Source organism: Triturus cristatus, chromosome 1_2, assembly GCF_964204655.1.
Source record: "Triturus cristatus chromosome 1_2, aTriCri1.1, whole genome shotgun sequence".
Classification (NCBI taxonomy): domain Eukaryota; kingdom Metazoa; phylum Chordata; class Amphibia; order Caudata; family Salamandridae; genus Triturus; species Triturus cristatus.
The window spans coordinates 205,596,286-205,618,140 of record NC_140580.1 but is presented as its reverse complement, the minus strand read 5'-3'; the positions used below and the strand labels follow the sequence as shown (position 1 = coordinate 205,618,140).

The following is a 21,855-nucleotide window of genomic DNA, read 5'->3' as shown; positions in this document are numbered from 1 at the left end:
ACCATACTATCTGGGAGTGCCTAGTTATACACCAATTATGGGAAGACGCCACCAACCACATGCAGACCGCACTAGGTAAAGAAGTGATATTGACACCGACACTGGGATTGCTGAACATATGGGCTGCGACTGACCTTACCAAAACAGAACAACAGTTTGTGATGTTGGGATACACATTGGTAAAAAGAGAACCAGCAAAGGGCTGGGAGAGCGAGACTTCACCTTCTATTGTTCAATGGGTGAAAGAATTTGACAGATGCATGGTGGCTGAGAAAGAGGTTTTCATAACCCGGGGTTGCCCCACGAAATGGGACAAAAAAATGTCCAAATGGAATACCTATCGTGGTGACATTTGTATATCCCCAATGGTTGAATTGGAATTACGTAGAAACTTGAACGGAGATGTACACAATTAATATGATTGTATTGATGACCTCTGTAAAATGTGTTGATGACGTGAGTAACCAGTCATTTGTAACCGGCATATTTCTGTAACTGTTTAAACTAATAAAAATAATTTTTTTTTTTAATTAAACATATAGCGTAACTCTGGGACATCTGGTTGCGCTTGACTGATGCAAAGTCAAAGTTTGAGGCTGACCACATTGGAGCCCTGATTAGATACACTAAGGGTTCCATTAGCATGTTGGGCAGATCGCCACCGCCAGGCCGGCGATCCGCCCACCGAATGTCTCTGGTACTCCCCCCGCCATATTAGTATGGCGGGGGCACGTGGCGGACAGGAAAACCGTCCGCCGCTTTTCCGCCAGTCGACTCGCCGACCGGGCGGAAAAGGGACACGATATAATGGCGGTGTCTGCAAGACACCGCCATCCATATCAGGATGCATGCGGTCATTGGCCTATCCATGGCGGCAACGGGCATGCGGTGGCTGACATTGGGGGCCCGTTGCGGGCCCCGAGGGTGCCGGGGGTGCACATGGGGGGTACCTATGGTGCCCCCCCATTGCAATAGACTAAGTGGCAGGCCCCACGTGGAACCTGCCATGTAGTACATGGCAATGATGTAAGCACTGCATTTGCATTACAGTCAGGTCTGGAGCCAGCGGATCCACCCGCAATGTCAAATGCCCAGGATGCGTCCGCCAGTGTGGCGGGCGCTTCCTAATTTGCATTGCGGGACGGGTTTGAGTTGTCCAAAGTAATTTAAACAGCCTCCTGTATTTTTGTTGTTTCATAATATAAAGAACACCAACTGCACCAACTGTGCATTCTTAAAACATGCGAAGTGCAGTTATCTAGCAGGCACTTGGGTCATGATTTCAATGGTGCAGCAGGTGCAGTGGCACCAGGACTTATTATAGCAAATGCCATGAAAAAAAATGCAGTACTTGTTACAACATACAAACTTCAAAGTATATAGCACAATAATTGAAAATGTCACAGTGTACTGTTTAAATAAAGACAAATTGTAAACCATAAGTAACACAATGACAATGCAAGTGCAAATATTTACTGTAAGCTCATTATTGTTTCAGAGTTTATGTTCATGTTTAAGTTTTTTTACAACAGTACCAAGAATGTGCAGGGCAAAAAAAATGTTGTCAAAGAAATCTGTAATGAAAAAAAAAACTTGCCCATCTCAGTAAAACAATAATATTAAAAACAAAAAAAACAAAAAAATAAGAATAGGGCCTACTGACATGCCAAGAATAGGGCCTACACTTACCAGAATACTGTGACTGGCTCTCACGGACCTGTGAGAATTGAGAGTTCTGTCGTTAACAAGCTACATGTGCCTGCTCAGAAAGAACCTGTGCCCTAGTTACTTGCCCTGTTGCGTTTCTACAACAAAAACAATTGATAGCACATTACTGTACCTGCCACTCAGGCTATGTGCCAACCCCCTAGTCTGCACGCCCAATGTGCTAAGGGCGCCAGTGCCTCCTACTGGTTGCTTGTCAGTAGAACACACAGTAACAAAACACTTTTTAAAAACTTTCAGCCATGGTGCACAAAAGCCGTGCTGCTGCACAACATTGCAAAAATCACTGACAAAGCCAAAAGCTCTCGTAGGCGAGCCCTATTGGCATTGCCAATAATTGTTTTTTTATAAGTCCGCAGGTCTGCAGTTGGAATGGTAGGCCCCTGGACAAATACTGTGAAATCCTGCTGCATATATGTTGAAGAATGGATGCGCCCCTGTAACCACTACACTTAAAGCCACCAACACTGGGTGTGTATAAACTTCCCCTTTATTCCAGGCTCACTTCCACAGCAGAAGCTACTGTGATGCATCGCTTCTCAGTTTTTATTTGCACAAGCAAGTTGTTTTTCTACATAAACGGGAAGTGGTTTAGGGGCCACTGACATAACAGGCTGTTTGCTGTTCTTCTCACTGTCCGTACAGGAAGTTAGTGTTTGCAAAATCGGAGGGGGTTTGGCCATAGGCCTCGTGCCACAAAATACTGCGGTAGAACGCCATATTAGACTGGTAAATCACCTGCCTTGTTTTTTAGCGTCAGTGTTTCTCCTAGAATACATAAATCCATTTATCGAACGATTGATTGAGCAGACCTGTGTTTGTCTGCACTTCTCTATCACTACCAGTCTGAATGCGTCCATCACAAATATATAGAGCCTTTGAGTTTATATTGAATAATCTCGACCTCCACATACATTCTGTTACAATAGGCAGGTCTGGCGAGTCCATGGACCGCGGTAACCAGCAGGGACAGCTATGAATAGGGTATTTCAGCTGGGAGCTGCAAACAGGCAATTTGCTGGATCGGAGAAGGGGAGCTAAACAGGCATTTTTTTGCCTCAGACTCTAATAATCCTTGCAGTATACCTGTATATCGTGCACTAGGCTTTACTGGATTTTAACATGGACAAATAAAAAAAAAGACACAATCAATACTGTGCTCCAGGGTGTTGAAAAAGCACAGGCACGGGTTATTTGAAGAAATGTTTAGATACGTTCTCTAATAACATACATACTAACAGGACTGATGCAGGCGGAAGACTCAAAATCTTTAAATCCCAAAATGGCTGTAATTTAGCTTTCTCTGTCCGAAATTGCCCTCACTTCCGTACAAGTGAATGGGAGAAATGAATCACCCCAATTATATTTTTAAACCTCGCTCTTCCTGCTTTCCCGATGATGGCATGTATTGGAGAAGGCGCGGGCTGACTAGGGCGCACCACCATTATGGCGGTCGCACCAGTCCCCGGCCTCCCCGAAGGGTGGGGTGGGGGAGAGGCCGCGTCAGCAAGTGACGCGGCTCACCTCCCCCACTGCATTAGCCAATAGGGGGTCAGGTGTGTTTGTGCGCCGGAAGCACTCCAGTGCTTCCGGCGCAGAAACGTCGTCCTAGTGTCCAGGCTGACCGGTCTCAGCCGGTCGGCCTGGGGCGCTCCCTTTAAAAGAGGTGGTGGGGAGCAGAACAGTCTCTTGTTCTTGCTCCCCACCGATAGGATCCCCGGGCCGGCTGTGGGCCCGTAACGTTTTCTTTCTTTTTGGTGGGGAGCAGAACAGTCTCTTGTTCTTGCTCCCCACCGATAGGATCCCCGGGCTGGCTGTGGGCCCGTAACGTTTTCTTTCTTTTTGCCCACCCACCATCCCCTAAAACAGGTATTGTTTGAAGGTTGGTTTTCCGGTTTTAGGTATTGTGTCCGGCTATTTTGCCCCCTTTTTTCCAAAGTATTGGCAGGGAACAAAAGCAAGGGTATCAGCGTTTCTGTAGTAAAGTATAAATAAAGCACAACTTCGAATTTCTCTTTTTATTTAGATATTGTCGTATTTAGAGTGTCTCTGGTCAGGCGGTAAGGTCATGATGGGTAAGCATAGTCTTCGGTCCTCAACGGTCAGCACCACAGAACTCCAGGGGGTTGTGACAGCCGGTAGGTAGGCTGTCAGGGTGCGGGGGCCGGGGGAGTCATCCTTCCCAGTGGGCCTGCGGCCACCCCAGCACACGCATGCGCATTAAGGCGCCATTATGCAGAAGTCTGCAGCCCCCACGTAATGGAATGTAAGGCACAGGGCGTAGGGGGGGCCCGGGGAAAAGTATCCATCCGATAAGCTGTAACCCCCTGCGCAACCTTATTAGTACATGGGGACCGGGGGAGCTGCCAGTCATTGACTTTGCCGTAGGCTCTAGAGGGAACACGCAGAAAGTAAATAACATGTATTGATAGATTTACGTCAGGAGTGTCTTGTGTATTAGACTGTGTTAAGGTTAGCCGTGGAATATCTGACTGTCAAAATGTATCTGTAAATGTATCTATACTTTCTGCGTAAAGTTTCTGTATATAATGTTTTTAATTTGTTTTTGTTAATTGTTAATAAATACGGCTGGGGGGGGGTTACTTCCCCCTAATCCAAAAGTAAAACTATCTGTGTGGTCTCACAAGTGTTACACTGAGGGTGAGGGAAATGTTATCCATAAACACAGGGTCGGTCGTGTTAGAGTAGGGAACATGGGTAAGTACCAGACCATAGTAATAATCACACAGGGCGGTCCAGAGAGTGGTCAATCCCGGATCAAGTCAACTATAAATATTTGTATGAATGTAACTCTCCTTCGAATGGTTCTCCGCTTCGTGGGTTTCTCAGGTTAGAGAACATTTGTACAAGAATGGCCACTCAAAAATCATGATTATGTAGCTGCGTCATTTCCTCTGTCAATAGGAATGTATAGTTCAAACAGATCAAACGTTTTGAAACTGCTGCTCTTGTGGAATGCCACCTGGGCATTACACAGAAATTGAGCGGTCACCTACCTTCAGCTGTTGAATGCTCTAGTTAGCCATTCAAAGAGATCAGGGGCCGTATTGCACATTTGCGCCCGGCGCACCTGTCAAAAGGCGTGTCGGGCGCTGCGCATACAGTGATAATGCTCCCCATTATGGTGTATGCGCTGCCTCCAGGGCAGCCGTGAACTTCCGCCGCCCTGGGGACAGCGCATTCATGTGAAAACACGGAGCTCCGTGTTTTCCACAGGGGTTTAGAGATCCCTTTGCAGGCAGGTGCAGTCAGTGACTGCACCCGGCTGTATGGGGATGTCTGGGGGGATCCATGGGAGCCCCTTTACCCCCTGCAGAGGGCTGCTGTCAGGTGGTGCATTGATAGTGCGCCACCTTTTAAATGGTGCAGTGTCAGTGCGCCTCCTGAGGGCTTCTTTGACTTTGCGCCTGCGTCTGTAATATGGTGGGCGCAGAGTGAAAGGAATTCCCTCATTTGCATAGGGCACGCCCCAATGCAAATGAGGGAACACCCTCTGAAGGTAGCACTGGCGCTTTATGTGCGCCAGCGCAATCGGTATTATAGAAGGGGATGCACAAGCATGTGTGTGCCCTTCTATAATACCAAAGCGCCCCGGGGGCGCGCAAAGAGGGCACAAATTGCCCGTTGCGCCCCTGGGGCACCTTGAATAATACAGCCCCAGGTGCGTAATAATGCAAACATCCTAATTTGATGAGTGCTTAATTTGTCAAATGAATAAGTGCCAGAGCCCTCGTTAGGAGGCCACTGCATCATGCACCCACCGGTTGCCCATGCCAGTGCTGCCAATGACAGTAACAACACAACTACTAACCATCAAACTCTTACAAGTATGACAATTCAGACTATTCTAGAACCCCAAAGCTGTAAGAATGGTTGGGCAGCAGGTGTTTTTAATGTATATAGAATTACTTAACAACTGTTGTTTGGCTCATATCAACATTGGAAAAACAGCGCCACCATGTGGTGGACTGCGATAAGTGCCGGTGTTGACAATTAAGCGCTGGTGTAGAGCACCGGAAACCACCTGCTCAAATTAAACAATGGATGGATACATGCTGTGACAAACAAACACCTTAAACAATTGTAATTTAACATAGTCTATAGATTCCTTGTTTTTCACTATTTTTCATTACACTATTACAGCGAAATCATGATCCCATCATAGACACTGTTCTAACTGCAGTAACTATTTTATTGGTACACTCCGACTTTATAAGAATCACAAATATGATGCATATATTTTTAATATCCCAATTCTTGAATCCTAAAATACCTCTCAGGAAGACAACTACATAATACCTATGAAATTTAACAACCTGTTCGGCGGAGCTTATTTCACTGGAAAGAGGTGCAGTATAGTTGCCTCATAATTTGCCTTTCTTTGTCAGAAAAGTTATCTAACCCCTTTGTCACCTGCACATAATTAGCATTACTATTGATAGAGGGAGACACGTAATTGCTGATATGTTTCGAAACAAAGTGGATCAAGAAGGTAAACCATTTCTGTTTCCATACATACCTGAGAACTCTATCAGAGGATGGCTAGAACAGCCAGGTCAAGCAATCCGTATGGTAGCCCCTCGCACCGTAAAATAAGATGCACCTTTGAGAAGCCACCATTTACTTAAATTGGAGATTGTGGTGGAGGGGCTGCAGCACAGGTGTAGTGCAAAGCAGAGCTTAAGAAATGCATGTAACCTTCTATGAAGACATAGAGACTAAAGAACAGCAAATTTACTCTTGACTGAAGGCAACAGACAACTCTTTTACAGCCTCTACAGCCATTTCATATTTTAATTTGTTTTAAAAATTGCTCTATAGTCTTGCATCACAAGAGGTGCATTGCAATGGCATTATTTTCAAGCTAAAATAAAATAATAACTATCCAATGTAGTAACAAAGAGAATTGTTAACGCCTTTCTAAACAGGAAGGTCTTCCTACCTCCCTGCCATGCATTTCTGAAGATCATGGGGACATTGTGCAGGCTTTGGGATGGGGTGAATGGTTGACCTTCCAACATCTCGCCACAAAGTCTGGACCAAGGCAATGCATTGGCGCTACGATGCAGGGCATGCAAGACCTGTGATGTAATGTATACAAGATAATATCCATGTCCATTTGTGTGCATGGAGATGCCAGCAATCAAGCCTTTCCATGTGCAGCAAGAAACAGGGAGCATCCAACAGAAGATGATAAAGAGCAAGAAAAACAAAGCCCAGGAGAAAGAAGTCAAAGGGAGGTGCTTGTTAACCTGAGTTATAGGCGTGTCCCTTTTCCATATCTTTGCCCTGCTTCTTTCACTCTGGAGCATGAGAATGTGACTGGGGGTGAATGTCTGCATTGTCCAGCATTCCGTCCATCAATTGTTTCTTTTGCATATATCGCCCTAAGTGGGAAGGGTATGCCCAGATGTGGGTCCCGTGCTCACTACACCGCTGGATTCAAGCTAGCCTGGCTGATGAAGGGTGATGTCCTGAAACAGGTCCCATGTTGCTTGTTTCCGGTCCAGGGAGGACATTGGCTTGGCAGTTCGGGCTGAACTGTTCCCACAAGGAACAGGGTCAAGACTGATTTGCATATGGCTGGGTCCAATCTGGGGTGGTGTGGTGAGCAAAAGAATGATGGATTAAACCCAGATCCTTGTGACTGGGGGTGAATGTCTGCATTGTCCAGCATTCCGCCCATCAATTGTTTCTTTTGCATATATCACCCTAAGTGGGAAGGGTATGCCCAGACGTGGGTCCCGTGCTCACTACACCACTGGATTCAAGCTAGCCTGGCTGATGAAGGGTGATGCCCTGAAACCGGTCTCAGGATGCTTGTTTTCGGTCCAGGGAGGACATTGGCTTGGTAGTTCGGGCTGAACTGCTCCCACAAGGAACAGGGTCAAGACTGATTTACATATGGCTGGGTCCAATCTGGGGTGGTGTGGTGAGCAAAAGAATGATGGATTAAACCCAGATCCTTGTGACTGGGGGTGAATGTTTGCATTGTCCAGCATTCTGTCCATCAATTGTTTCTTTTGCATATATCGCACTAAGTGGGAAGGGTATGCCCAGACGTGCGTCCCGTGCTCACTACACCACTGGATTCAAGCTAGCCTGGCTGATGAAGGGTGATGCCCTGAAACCGGTCCCTGGATGCTTATTTCCAGTCCAGGGAGGACCTGCCTTGGCAGTTTGGACTGGACTGTTCCCACACGGAACAGGGTCAAGACTGATTCGCATATAGCTGGGTCCAATCTGGGGTGGTGTGGTGAGCAAAAGAATGATGGATTAAACCCAGATCCTTGTGACTGGGGGTGAATGTCTGCATTGTCCAGCATTCCGTCCATCAATTGTTTCTTTTGCATATATCGCACTAAGTGGGAAGGGTATGCCCAGACGTGGGTCCCATGCTCACTACACCACTGGATTCAAGCTAGCCTGGCTGATGAAGGGTGATGCCCTGAAGCTGGTCCCAGGATGCTTGTTTCCAATCCAGGGAGGACCTGGCTTGGCAGTTCAGGCTGGACTGTTCCCACACGGAACAGGGTCAAGAATGATTTGCATATGGCTGGGTCCAATCTGGGGTGGTGTGGTGAAAAAAAGAATGATGGATTAAACCCAGATCCTTGTGATTGGGGGTGAACGTCTGCATTGTCCAGCATTCCGTCCATCAATTATTTCTTTTGCAGGGGAACAATGGTGGCATTTGTCTTCATGTTTTGTATGTGCTTATTTTTTAGACTACGTGGGGCAGATATCAATCTTGGGACAAGGGCAAAAGTAATAAATGGGTAGGGACATATGTAAGTCCCCGGGAAGGCAGGGCAGGGGATGCTGTCACAAGCACAACCAGCAATTCAGATGCGGGAGTGAAGGTCCTCAAATCAGGGCAGCTCGGGGCTTAAAGTTCACAGTGGTGTGGATTTGTTAAATGAAAGACCTAAGAAGATGAAAGTAACAAGGAAGCCTCAGCTACAGGGCATGAAATTATAAGAGTTAAAATTGCAGCCATGATAGTGGGCGTGAGCTAACAGAATAAAATGATGTATAGAATTATGCCCAGATGGCCAAAGATAGGACGAATGGAGGCAACTTAACTGGGATGGAGGGCAAGAGGATAACTGAAGGGAATTCAGGTTAAATAACTTGAGTGTCCAAGATACCATCTGAGACTTTGTAGGGAAGAAAGGGAATAGTCAGTGAATAACACCTTGCGCAAAATATGAGTAGTAAGGGAGATAGGACAAAAGGGAGGAGAATGAAATGACTGAGAGATAGGTGTGAGTAGGCCACAGCAGAGAAGGGAAGACCAAGTAGCCAGAGCTCCAAACTGCTGTGAATCCAGCCAGGAGAGGATAACAATAGAAATGTTGTCAGGCACAATAGTTAGAGTGATCAAATTGTCATATGGACGAAGGGAAGCAATAAATCAGGAAACTTTCACCCAGAGCGATTGGGTAGTAAGTGGTATTTTATTTTTAACTTGCCCTTTAAACTGTGTAGGATTGTGCAATGATTGGGGCACAATGGCCGTAACGTTTACACAGCACAGCGTGACTTCTCGCCAGACAGAGTTGAAAGGGAAGGGGGCGAGAAATGCATATGGCAATATGGGCCAATTGGGGGGATAAGGGAAAAAGCACAGAGAAAACAAGATCGGAGGACATCCCTGGAGTAGACACTGGGTTTAACGATAATAACACACAAACATAAGGAGGTAGGACTCTTTTTAGCATATAGTTTGCAAAACTATGGAAGGAAGTGAAGAAACTCCTTTTCTGTAATACGCCACTGAATGTGTGTAAAAGCCAAACAAGTTAGAGCAGAGAGGAGAGGTGTGGCCTAACGGCTCGAGCGGTCGACCTCAGAGCTGGGGAATTGGGTTTGAGTCTTGACAGGGACGCTCAATATCCTGTGATTCTGGGCAAATCACTTCAGATCACTAAAACTCCCCCGTGCCTAACAAAAACAAATGCGTCTATCTCTACCCCAAAAGTGCTCTGATACCTTCGGGTCTAAATCGCGCTATATAACAACCTCCCCCCCCCCACCCACCCAAAAAAAAACCAAAGACAACAGAGAAAAACTTGGCATTTCGCAGTGTTAAGGTCCTCCAAGTGTTCTAGATTCAAACAAGTTCTTAGGCTTCACCTGTCCGTTAGAGAAACCCCCATGGAAGTGTGGTGGGATGTAAGAGAAGCATGCGAGTCTCCCGGAAGAAAGGCCTGCGCTGAAATTTCAGGACGGGTCAGAGCCTGTTATAAGATCCTGCACAAGATGCCTTCAGATGCACATTCAGCCAACAACTTGATGCCATACCAAGGGCACCAAGGGGTATTGGTGGAAAAACTTGAGAATGAAAGAACTTTTGGATGGGTTCAAGGTCTGTTCAATAAAAGCTTAGATAACGTTTCAAGGGCCCCAATTAGGATTGGTACGCACGAAGGATCCTGGGAGTTTCAGATGATCCATCATCCTTATTATGTGGGAGGTATGTCTGTACATCACCATTTGGACGAGGAGGATTGCACAGGAGCTAAAGGTTGGCAGACAAAGGTATGAAAGGTGGCATTCATTGTTCTTACTACCTGTTCTCCATGAGAGCTTCCAATTGACGAGGGTTTCCTCCAGAGATACAATACTGCTTCAACCAATGATTACTAATGGGATGGCAAGTGACATATGCAATCTTTGAGTGATTCAGGCTATTTCTAGAATTGCAGTGCAGGAAGGGGAATGTGTTGCAAGGGGTGGCTTACTATGCACATTACCTTTTGTTGATGAACAAGAAAGAGACAGATGAATGCAATTGATAGATTTTCAGAAATGTCTCAGATGCTACGTGTGTCACTACTGGTAAAACGTGAGGGGCCTGCGGCCCAGATGGCATTTGATGCAGGAGTATGTTGTCCAAAACAAAGCAAGTCTGAAACAGTGCCAGTCCCTCATAGGGCAACTCAATTTCACTAAAAAGATGGATCCACTGGAAAGACCAATACTCCTGCACGATACCATCTACGTCACATTACGTGTACAAATACAGTATTTTCTGAACTAATGATGTATGTTGTCAATGAGTCACTTCTAGATTGATTTAAAATCAGAGAGAAATAGAGACACACATTTCTAGGCTAAATGAGCACACTTTTGTGGAATAAGAGAAGCATTGTGGTATAAATGAAGGCACATTTCCTGAACACCAGGGCAACATTTAGGGGCAGCATTATTGATTTTATAATCAATTTGGGACAAAGAGGTGTTTTTGAGATCAGAAAGGAGAAAAATCACAGGCCCATGTTTCAGTCCAGAACTAAATTATGAACATTTTTAATAGAAGAGAGAACCTTACCATTAAATAGGAGACGCTCTGTACATAAAACCACATTTTAGAAGCAAACAAACGTTTAATGGGAGTATCACGAGATGTTTAAAAATAAAGTAATCTTTAGCCGCTGAGAGCCTAGAAATAACCGAAGAGGTTGGGACGATTTTTTGATTTTTTTTTTAAATATCTGCTAGGGTAAAGGCAATCGGCCGCTTTAGGATAAAGCAACTAATTACCTTAGCATTTGTGTGCATACATCCCTCACATTCTTATTTGCTAAAACAAATAGTTTCATGTGTGTTGCTCGCAATGTGACATTCCCATTTCAGTAAATTCTAATCTAACCTTGTTATGTGCAATATGCATGAAAAATATCATGAGATACTCCAAGGCAAGGTCAGTGGTTAAAAAAACATGTCTGCTGTCTGGATGCCGATCACGTGATTGTAAGAACGTGGACAAGTTTAAGGGAACAACACCTTTTTGAAATAGGCACAAGCAGAAACAGAAGCAACCACTGAACATTTAAAGAGAGGTTTCACTTACCACTGAGTATGCGATACCACACTCTGCCATTCTCGCCTTCGTCTGCATCTGTTGCCTCCAGCTGTTATAGTAAACATACAAATAAATAAAGGTTTATTAAAATCCTAACACCCAGGTCCACCAAATGAGTGCAGAAACTCACTGCCTCGCAGTCTCCATCAGCAACAGAGATTACTCGGGAGCGACCCATTAAATGTAGAGTTAACATAGTGCCAACATAAAGCTCTCACTATCAGTCAATAAGGCATTAGCTCTTAGTGGTCACTATCAAGTGTTCATTAAGAAACACGCATCATTTATGGCTAGCTTGGGGCTGGCCATGACCATTAGCAAGCCCACAAGAAGATAGGCCTGCATCCAAGTGCGTGCATCGAGAGGGATAAAGCAGGAGCCTGCAGCTATTATATAGCTGGATCCGGACCGGACCAGTGAAAAATACAAATGTGTCCCGATCTAATGTGGTAACACCGGCACATATTCAGTAGCGCCTGCACTTTGCCTGCTTTCCTTTCAGAGCAGTCTACAGGGCTCTGCATGGAGGGAGGTCTTATTTTCAAAACCAGCTGCGCCCAACACAAAAGCCTCACTTTAAGGAACAGCAGCCCTCGTTTTGGTGTAGTCTCACCCTGGCTGGGAACTACCTGAAGCATAATACCTAGATGCCAATCCAGTGGAGGTAAACACAGCACTCAGCGTTTCACCACTTGACAAGTGCTTAAGAGAAACTATGATCTGGAGGCAGATTAAACAAAAAAAATGTCAACCCGCGTATGTAAGAAATATGCATGCACTGAAAGAACATCAGATGTACCTGACTGTGTGACAGATATCACCAGTGGCGATGTAGAGAACACTTAGTAATTTATTATTTTATGTCTTTTACGGCACTAGTCATCATAATGTAGAGTGTCAGAATGCTTTACATCTCACACTCATTCTACAGACAAGGAACCATACAGGTGTGTAAACAAATGTTCGGGAGAGTTTACATAAGACAATAAGGTTTACAAACTGTAGGCGTGGCAAAATATCCATATTGGTAGGAAGTCAGTATTAAGAGTGCTTGGTCTAGAGAAACACAATGGACGTGTAGAAAATCCCATCTTTACTTCACTGGGAGGATCAGCCTAAAAACGTCAAAAAGTTATATCCCATTTACAACTATTCTATACATAAATGAATGCGCGCAGAACAGAAGTAATTATACCAGCAAAAATAATGAGCAGTGCAACATAAAAAAAACCGATAAGCCCACCCAATTTAACTTAAACTAAATAAAATAATGTATATCTAATTTGAAAAATAAAAATATGCGGAACTGGTGTTCTTCTTGAGTGTGTGGGGAGGAGGGTGTAGAGGTGGAAAGAAGTCATCGCCCTCGTGCCCTTCCTGCTGTTCCAGCAGACTGAGTGGTTCGGGCCCCCTTGGTCCTCTTGTTTTCGTGAACCAGTAGACATTCTGGGTCACTGTTTCATCTGGGCGAGCTGCGGTGACCAAGGTCCTTGGATCTCGTTCTGACTCAAATGGATTCCAGAATTTGTTGCCGGGGTGTGGGTCTTTGCTGAAAACTACGTTTCCCATGCAAAGCGTTGGGGGCGGTGACACGCCTGTTTCTACTGCCCTCTCATTGGTAGTGTGAGAAGTTGGCCTGGCATATGCTGGTCACTAGTTATAGTGGCCACCTTGCACCAGTCCAATTCGACTCTTATGGTAGATAGGTTTAAGACAACCTTTTAAAGAAAGCTATCCTAGTGGTAGCTGTGGAGAGCAGCCTTCAGGCTAAGTCTCTGAGGAATGTAAAGCAGCTTGTTTTACCTTATAATCTCTTGAATTACCAAATGAAAGGACACCACACAGGTATATTTCTCAAACATATATGTATTTATTACTAGACACACTCTACTAATCTCTTTATGAGATTAGAAGTCAGGAACACATTTAAATATCAACGTTTCACAATAAGTTAAGCACAAATATGGCTGGGGCCCTAGGGGCGTACCAGACAATATACTAAAAAAGAGGTTTAGGAAAGTCGACTTGCAATGGGACAAGGCCTAGGGCCTGTAGAATCACTGGAGCTTCACTAATGCAGCAAAAGCAGGTAAGTAAAAGACCCACGGGAGACGCGTGCAGTGTGAGAACACAGCCGCGGGTTCCCTATTGATTTCAATGGAGCAGGTCGCGGTTGGATTTTTAAAGGTTTAGGGTACTTCGAGGAAGCCTACAAGCAAGCCACTTACAAGGTAAGTAATTCGAGGGCCAACACACACTAGGGCACCGGAGTGCACGAGTTACCTCACCCAGGGAAGCCGGGTGCATAGGTGTCTTTTGGTGTCGGGTCGCGTCGCTGTTTTATATGGAAGCCAAAGAAGATTTGCTGCTTGCGAAGACTGAAGAAGTGTCTGGTGGAATCCAAGGCTGGATTCAAGATGAAGATGACCTGAAAGCAGAAGGGACAGTGTTCACAGTCACTTGCCAGTGACCCGGGGCCAGGAAGATGGATGCCCACGGATGTCGGGTGATTTCAGGCGATCAAGGGTGTTTTCACTCTTCGCTCACGAGGACCAGGAGGGATCGACGATGACCAGCAGCTGGATTCGGAGTGTCCCATGACGTCTGCAGCTGACTGCGGTGTCGGCATCTTGATTGGGGCCAACACGCCTTGGCAACAGCAAGTCTTGTGGAAAGTGAATTTAGTCAATGGTGCAGACCAGCAAGGTCTGAGGGACTCACCCAACGAGGGTAAGTGAGGGCAGGCCTGGGGCAATCAGGAGAACCTTTTGGTTTGATCAGAAAGTCTTCAGGGGACCCACAGGCCAACGGGCAAGGAATCACGAAGACGCCTTGTGAGGAAATGCTTCACAGGAGCCCACGGTCACTCGGGACCGGGTAAGCTGCTGATTTTCGGTGCACAACCTGCTGGAGGCTTGGGCCACAAATGGTCCAAAGCACAAGTTCGTAGAACATCGTGAAGGGGTTGCACTCGACAATAGTGCACGGTACCCGGGTATTGCTCTTACTCGTCACCCGTTGGGTCCACTCGCCTCAGCTCTGCTGGGGACTCACAATCGCCGTCGATTCAAAGTTTTGGTGCCTGCCAAGCAGGGGAGTCACTCCTTGACTTCAAGGGAGATTCTTCCGTCTTCCAAAGGTAGTGGAACGTCGAAGGACCAGGATTCTTCTTGTAAAGCGTCGTCCAGGGTTATCTAATTTGCAATGACAAGGTTTCCCTATCTTATACTAAAGACAGGGAGGGACTAGCTCTATGACCACTCCTCTGGGAGGGTCAGGGTAGGGGGTGGTTACACCCACTTCCCATTGTCCAGTTTGGCGCAAGAGCAGGGACAGGTAGCCCCTGAACCGGTTTGAGCTGGCATATTCACAGAGGAGCCTACTGCTCCCCCAGTGCACGACTTCAAAATACTCTAAGAGTGCATTCACCCAGCCACAATACTAGGCCTGGGCGGCAAATTCCGTTCCGCTCGCGGAATTTGCGGAATTTGGGTAATTTTGCGTTCCACGTAGAACGCAAAATTGCCCAAAATTCTGCATTCCGCGACTTCGCGAAATTTTTGCTTGTTCGCGTTCTCAAAATGCGTGTTCGCGAGATTTTTCTCCCCGAGCACGCAAACAGGGATTGTGAACAGGAAAAAAGCATCGCGAACCAGCAATTCCACGCGCTCGCGGAATTTCTGCGCATTCGCGGAGATTTTTAACCGTTTCACGGAGATTTGCGTAACGCTATTACGCAAATTCCGCCCACCCCTACTCAATACACTAAATCCTGTCTGGAAGGTGGTGACACCTCCCTGTGACAGGATGCCTATTGTTGGGCCTCCTCCACTGCGAGTTTCAGTCAGTAGCAGGAGGGCAGCCCAGTGTCTGTGCTGGTGGCATCCATTTTCTGATGCCAGGGCTCTTTCAGATTTCTACCATGTTACCACAGTAGGTACATGTCGTCCCCTCTAGAAGGTTGGGACCATACTCCCACACCAGTTACTGGTGTGGAGGTGTGATTCCAAGTTGTTTGACGCCAAACACGACATGTTTTGATGCAGTCATTCCAAAGTTAGCATTTACCGCTAGGTTATAATGCACTTAAGAGTATATGGTTTAACCGCATTCACAAACAGCCACAAGGAATAGACCCTGCCAGCTGCAGAGGGGCCCTGCTCAGGCAGAGGCACCCCCTCACATTGTAAACCAAGCACCCTGCCCTCAGGATTGATAGGGCCTGCTTTAGAGGTGACTGATAGGTTTATATGTGCGTGCATGGTGAGATATAGGAACCTATACCTCAGTGAGGAGTGCTAACACTACCTCACCCAGGCTGCAGTAGCAGGCCTGTGGTGTCAGATTTAGTCTGCTTCCCAGGGGTGGCAGAATACATGCTTCAGCCCCTGGTAGGCCTGTGAAGTACCTATGCCCTTGGTACTGAAGGTACCATATTACTAGGGGCCCATAAGGTACCACAGTATCCAATCACTAGTGCATCTAATATGCACTCAAAGTTGTTTAGACAGAACAGAGAGACTGGGGCCCTGATTAGCAGGGACCCAGCCAGACCATAGCCAGAAACCAGTGTTAACATCAGAAAAAAAGTGGGGGCAACATAAGTGCAGATCCTACTCTCCTACAGGTAGTCTGTCGCTTTTCTTGCAAGACTCAGTGCCATTGACAGCCGTTCAGGATGCTGTCCCTGTCAGGGCGCTTCAGTTGGAGGTCCATGGAGCACACCCTGTTGTATTGTGTGGTGTGTGCTGGCACGCCATCAGGAAGTGATGGAGGCATTCCACGAGATCTTCCCCTTTCTTGCCCCAATTCTCAGTGTCTTGTTGGGGGTCCTCATGAATCTGTTGGCTTCCCTGTTTGCTTCGGGAAGTTGTGATGTGATCTTTCTATGTCACACTCCTAGACCCTTCAGATAGTCCCTGAAGTCTTGGCCCTGGAATGGGGGTCTGTTGTCAGTCTTGACCTCTTCTGGCAATCCAAAAAGGGCGAACAGCTTCTCTATCACCGGTTGCACAGCTCTGAATGCTGCAAAGTGCGCCCCCTCGAAAAACAGGTACTTAGAGTGATCATCGATGAAGACAACGGTGAATCTCCCATCCAGTAAGCTGCCACAATCGAGGCTCAGATAGGTCCAAGGGTAGGGGTGAAATACTTCAATGACAAGAACACTGGTGCGTTCCTCTTTTGGTGACCTGAAAGGGGAGACACTGGTTTACGGCATAGCCTACCATTTCATCCATCCCATGTAACCATGCTTTCCTCCTTACTTGCACCTTGGTCTTGGCTCAAACTTGGTGCCCCTGGTGTGCCAGGTCAATCATCTGGTTCTACAGGCCTCTTGGCATTACTATGTGGTGGCTCTTCAATAACAGTCCTTCTGTGGTGGGGCTGAATTCATGGTAGGCTCTTTTCATTGAACAACGGTTCCCAGTCATATAGGGCTGGCGTCCACCACCAGTTCACTGTTGTGGTGGTGGTCCAGTTCGAGGAACCAGTGCAAGCCGTTCAGATCTGAAATGTTGTCATCCATGGTGGGTGCAAGATTACATTCTAAGCAGATTTCAGCATTCGGTAGGCATGCCCACACAGAAGCAGATGGCTCCTGGCTGTCTTAGGTGCTACTACCAATGATAACACCTATGGGGTAGACACTGAAACCTCTATTATATATACAGTTGCTCCAACTTTCGCAATCCCTCCTCTACTAAGGGCCCCAGGTGGAAGGGAACTCTTCTGTGTTGCATGGATGAGGCAGACAGCTCCTGGCTTGGGTGCTACTACTAATGGTAATACCCACGGGGTAGACCTGGACACCTTCTCTAGTACATATCCAGTTGCTCCAACTTTTGCAATTCTTCCTCTTCTAGGGGCCTCAGGTGGAAGGGAACTCTTCTGTTGTGCACGGCCACGGGTCAGACCATCTGGTCGATATGAAGCTTGACCTGCAACCCAGTCCCTTGAATAGTTCCGTAAGGTCCTTCAGAATAGCGTCATCTTGGGTATCATGGATGTGCCAGCCAAGGAACACCAGACCCAGGACCTCAACAGTGTGGCAGCTGAAGAGAGCTTCCTTTGTGATGAGGAAGCAGGTTTGCATCACCACTTAGTCAATCACCCCAGTCAATGGCAGTGGACGCCGACTACCATAAGCAAATATTTTGATCTTTGTTTTCCAGCCGGGGGAAAGGTTTTCAGTTTTTCAAGTTGAATGACCATAAAATTCATGGATGCCCCAGTTTCTATCAGGGCTGGGATTGGCACCTCTTGTAACATCATGATGCAAGGTGTCGCTGCCAGGTATGAAAAGGGCAGATGTTTTCATCATTCTGTTGTCAGGCCGGGCACCATTTGAACCTCTCGAAGTTAGGATTTAGTTGTGGGTCGAAATATGCATTAAGGGCCAGCATTGCAGCATCATAGTCATGGTCCCCGTAAGGGTTTCAAAGAATAATAGAGTTCCTCACATCCGAAATGTAAGAGAAACAACTTTTTCATGGTGACTTCCATTTTCCATGCTGCGCGGAAATAGTTGTTCAGCCGACCAATCCATGTGTGCCATCGTGGCGCCGGAGTAGCTGGGCCAACCAGGGTGCTGAAATGGGGCTGCTCCATTGGGGAATGATCGGAGCTTGAATTCCGTTGTGGTGTTTTTGCCTCACCTGCTGCAATCTGTTGGTATTGGTCATCTGCCAATTTGGGCACGCAGAGAGGCCTTCCTGGAAATTACTAGTGTACACTGATGGCTATCCCGGACAGTGTGTTGGAACTTCCTGGGCATGCAAAGCTGACACTTAAGAGAGCAAAGCAATCCTACCGGGGGGGGGGGAGGGGGGATAGCGCTAGGTTGTCTTCAGCTGGGCCTTGGGAGGCTGAATGGCAGCTCAGGATGTAGTTCTCCAAGCCGCTGGTGCTGGCAGCCTATTGAATTTCCTTTTCCTCCACCAAGCAACAGTTCACACGTTGCCACAGCTCCAGAGGCAGGATGTCAGCTAATAGCCTCTTCAGTGCTCATGCTAAAGAGGCCCAGGCTTGATGCTCAGTGTATTTCTCTGCACTGGTGCTGCTGCCACGCACTTCAAAACTGGGGAGCACAGTGGCTGCAGCTGAGAGGCGGGAGGCACCACTGGGCTGTCACCTTCTCATTACTTATGTAAAGGTGGGCTATTTTCGTGGTGATGGCATGGCACCCTCTCAAACATAAACACACCAGACAGAGTGGCACGTGCACCCACAATTGGTACACACCCTTTTTAAGCCAAACCTAGAGGCAGCGAAGATGCGCTGCTCTGCGAGGCATGCTGTAATCCCTCTGTGGGCTTTGAACATGCCCACCACTTTTTGATTGGTTGCTCGGTCTGCTTTTACAAATTCCACTGCTTTTGTTGATGAACAGTGTACATTTGCCCCACCTTGTGTATGTGTTGTTACCGCTCTAGCAACTGCCCCTGCTACATGGATCCTTTCACTAGTAGCCAAATGTTTTCTTTTAGTGCACTACTTTTTCTTTACACCGTCTCCTCGCTACTCATGGGTGCATGGCGCTGCCTCCAGAGCCAGTCCCCTTAATCTCCCTATGCCTTTCCCCAACACCTCCCGCTTGTCGCTTGGAGGCATCTGTTGTTAATTGTTCAAGATTTTACGCACACTTTCTTTATTTATAAACTGTGCCACTTTAACTTTAAAATTTAAGAAGTAGGTCTTAGTGCCGCGCTTCAGCCCAAGCGCCTTTATTTCTGAACGGCACCGTGCAACTCCTTCCCTGCTTTTGTTTGCTTTTCCTGCAGCTCTCACTACATAGAGGCTGTGGCTGCTAACCTTCCATCCGCTCCTTCCCTTAATCTCCCCATGCCATCCCCAACACCTCTCGCTTGCCGCTTCATTGGTTTACCATATTTTAGCATGAATCTAAGATGTGCAGGCTTTACAAAACTGCCTCTGTGACTCCCAGCTTGATGGTGAGATCAGGCTACTGACATTGTTACCTTAAAAGACCTTTGCACCCTTGTGTGCCAGGCTGTCTCATTTCTAAAGAGCAGATGGTTCAGAATGTGATCTCCCTGCATGCCCCTCACAAAGCCACACTCAAGCTGCTATCTTTTCTTTAACAAACAGTCTAGGGCTAGGCCCGCCTGTCTGTGATGCAGGATCCACTCACAGTCTCAAGCTGGGGCCTGGTGGAATCCTGGACGACCACTAATTGTCCGGGGATATCCGTTAGCCTCCTGATACCGGAGAGAGCTTCTTTCTAAATCTGGCCCTTCTGACGGGACACGCAAGGCCACGTGTAGGTTGTTCACGGGGCGCTGATCCCATTTGGTCTTTGACAGAGTTGGGAATGTATTTTTCTGCAGCTGCCGTTCCTTCTCCCCTGTTTCCGCGGTTCCGTTGTAAATGGGAAAGAGGCTGCGGTAGTCCATCTTTAGTATCACTTTTAGCGCTCTTAGAAGCTCCCACAAATTCCATGCACGGGAAGAAGTCCCAAAACACACCAGCAGTCCAAGAATACATGACATCGCTGTGTTCTCATTGCGCTCAGCCAGCCAAAGATGCTTCTCTGGATAAATACTCAATATGCATCTTTTTAGATCAGTCTCTGCACCCACTCGTTAAGAAGAGCACATGCCCTTAAGTGATTGATTCAGTGGGCAAAGTTTACAGGTTTATACATTAATTCATTCATATCACTCTTACACCTCCACGTGATTCAGTTTGCAGTTACACATTACAGGTTCATTCATTCATCCATTCATTCATAATTTCACTCTTTCATTGAGCCCATGCCTGTGGGTGAGTCGGGTCGCAGAGTTAAACAATACATAATTCATTAATTTCACTCTTTCTAAGAGCGTATGCCTCTGGGGGAGATTCAGTTTGTAAAGTTAAGCAATAAAGGTTTATTCATTAATTCATCTGTTTCACTATTCTGTTCATTTGGACTCTTTAATTTGAGGAAAACAAGTATTGCCGCTCACTTGACATCATGCTGTACAAAAAGTCAGGGTTGAGCTGAATTTGAATGTTGTATCATTTTAATGTTCAACTGTAAGTGAGATTTGGTATGCATTCTATACCTAAAAGTGATACAAACCAACGGGGATTAGTTCCAGTTCTAATTTAAAACAATAACATAGAAAGATGAAACGTTCTGTCACCACATTACATGAATGTATGGCATCGGAAAATGCCTTGTTAAGAAGTTAGAAATTTATCCTTGGGTGCCCTCTTGTGGTTTTAAGGAACGCTTCATCCTTCACAACGGAGCTATTGACGTTCCTTTTTTAAATGTATTTACTTCATGTGTTATCTTACGTTTTTCTCCTAAAATACACACTGCTTAATGCATTTTTTTTATCTACATTGAATTCACCATCTTACGTTTTTCTAAATACACTCTGCACAATGCATTTCAAAGTTAACATGCAACTTATTCTATTTAATGACCCGAAAAGTCATTTTTATTCAAGTCTCATCTAGAGGTCCTCTTTTTCACATGTATCATCATGTCTAGAGTCGTCACATTAAATGTACATGGAAAGCACTAATAAAGTTGGTCTTCTGCTATATACCACATTAAAATGCATTCATGATCTAATGCACATTAGGACATTCCAGTAATAAACGTATAATGTTTGATGGTGCTGACTGCACTTGTTAGAGTCAAAATGTTTTTCTCATGTTAAGTACTCTTTCTGTTGTCCTTTGGCAGATGAATGAGCGAATACTCTGCCTCCTACTTAACTTTTATTATTCTAGGAAGCCATTTTGGGAGCATTCTGGTCAGGTGAACCACTTCTAACTAGAATGGAATGACATTGTGAGGTGACTTGTGGAGATCAGACTCAAGAACTAGGAATTGCAAAAGAGACCGAGTTCTGATTCACAGCGTTTTGTTCTGTGAGCAAGCATGCATTAGTAAGTCATGCCTAGGTCTAAAGTGCAACGCATCTGCTCACAGAATACATTTTGTGAATGAAGCCCACAATATGATGATCAGCTTCAGTGAGGTATAGGTTTTTTATTGTAGCAGATTAATCAATCAATCAATCAATTCAATATTTATTCGGATATAAAATATTCATAAAAGCACATTTCAAAAAATACCAGCAACAATACAGTTTATTATAAAAGAAGCACAATATAAAAACAATGGCTAGATGAAGACTTTCAAATTGCATTAGGGGACTTCGATAACAAACATATGTTAAAAAGGCATAATGTGCAAAACAACAGTCTCAAGA

The 21,855-nt window shown here is 45.9% G+C and overlaps 1 protein-coding gene across 2 annotated transcripts in view; it reads right to left on the bottom strand.

Annotated features, from left to right (window-relative positions):
• The window catches only part of CDH23 (cadherin related 23), a 1,199,511-nt gene that overhangs the window by 962,798 nt on the left and 214,858 nt on the right, over positions 1 to 21,855 (bottom strand). For both annotated transcript variants that reach the window (XM_085603466.1, XM_085603467.1), the window contains exon 5: positions 11,606 to 11,666. In XM_085603466.1, coding sequence (XP_085459592.1) covers positions 11,606 to 11,666 — 61 coding nt within the window. The remainder of the gene's footprint in view (positions 1 to 11,605; positions 11,667 to 21,855) is intronic.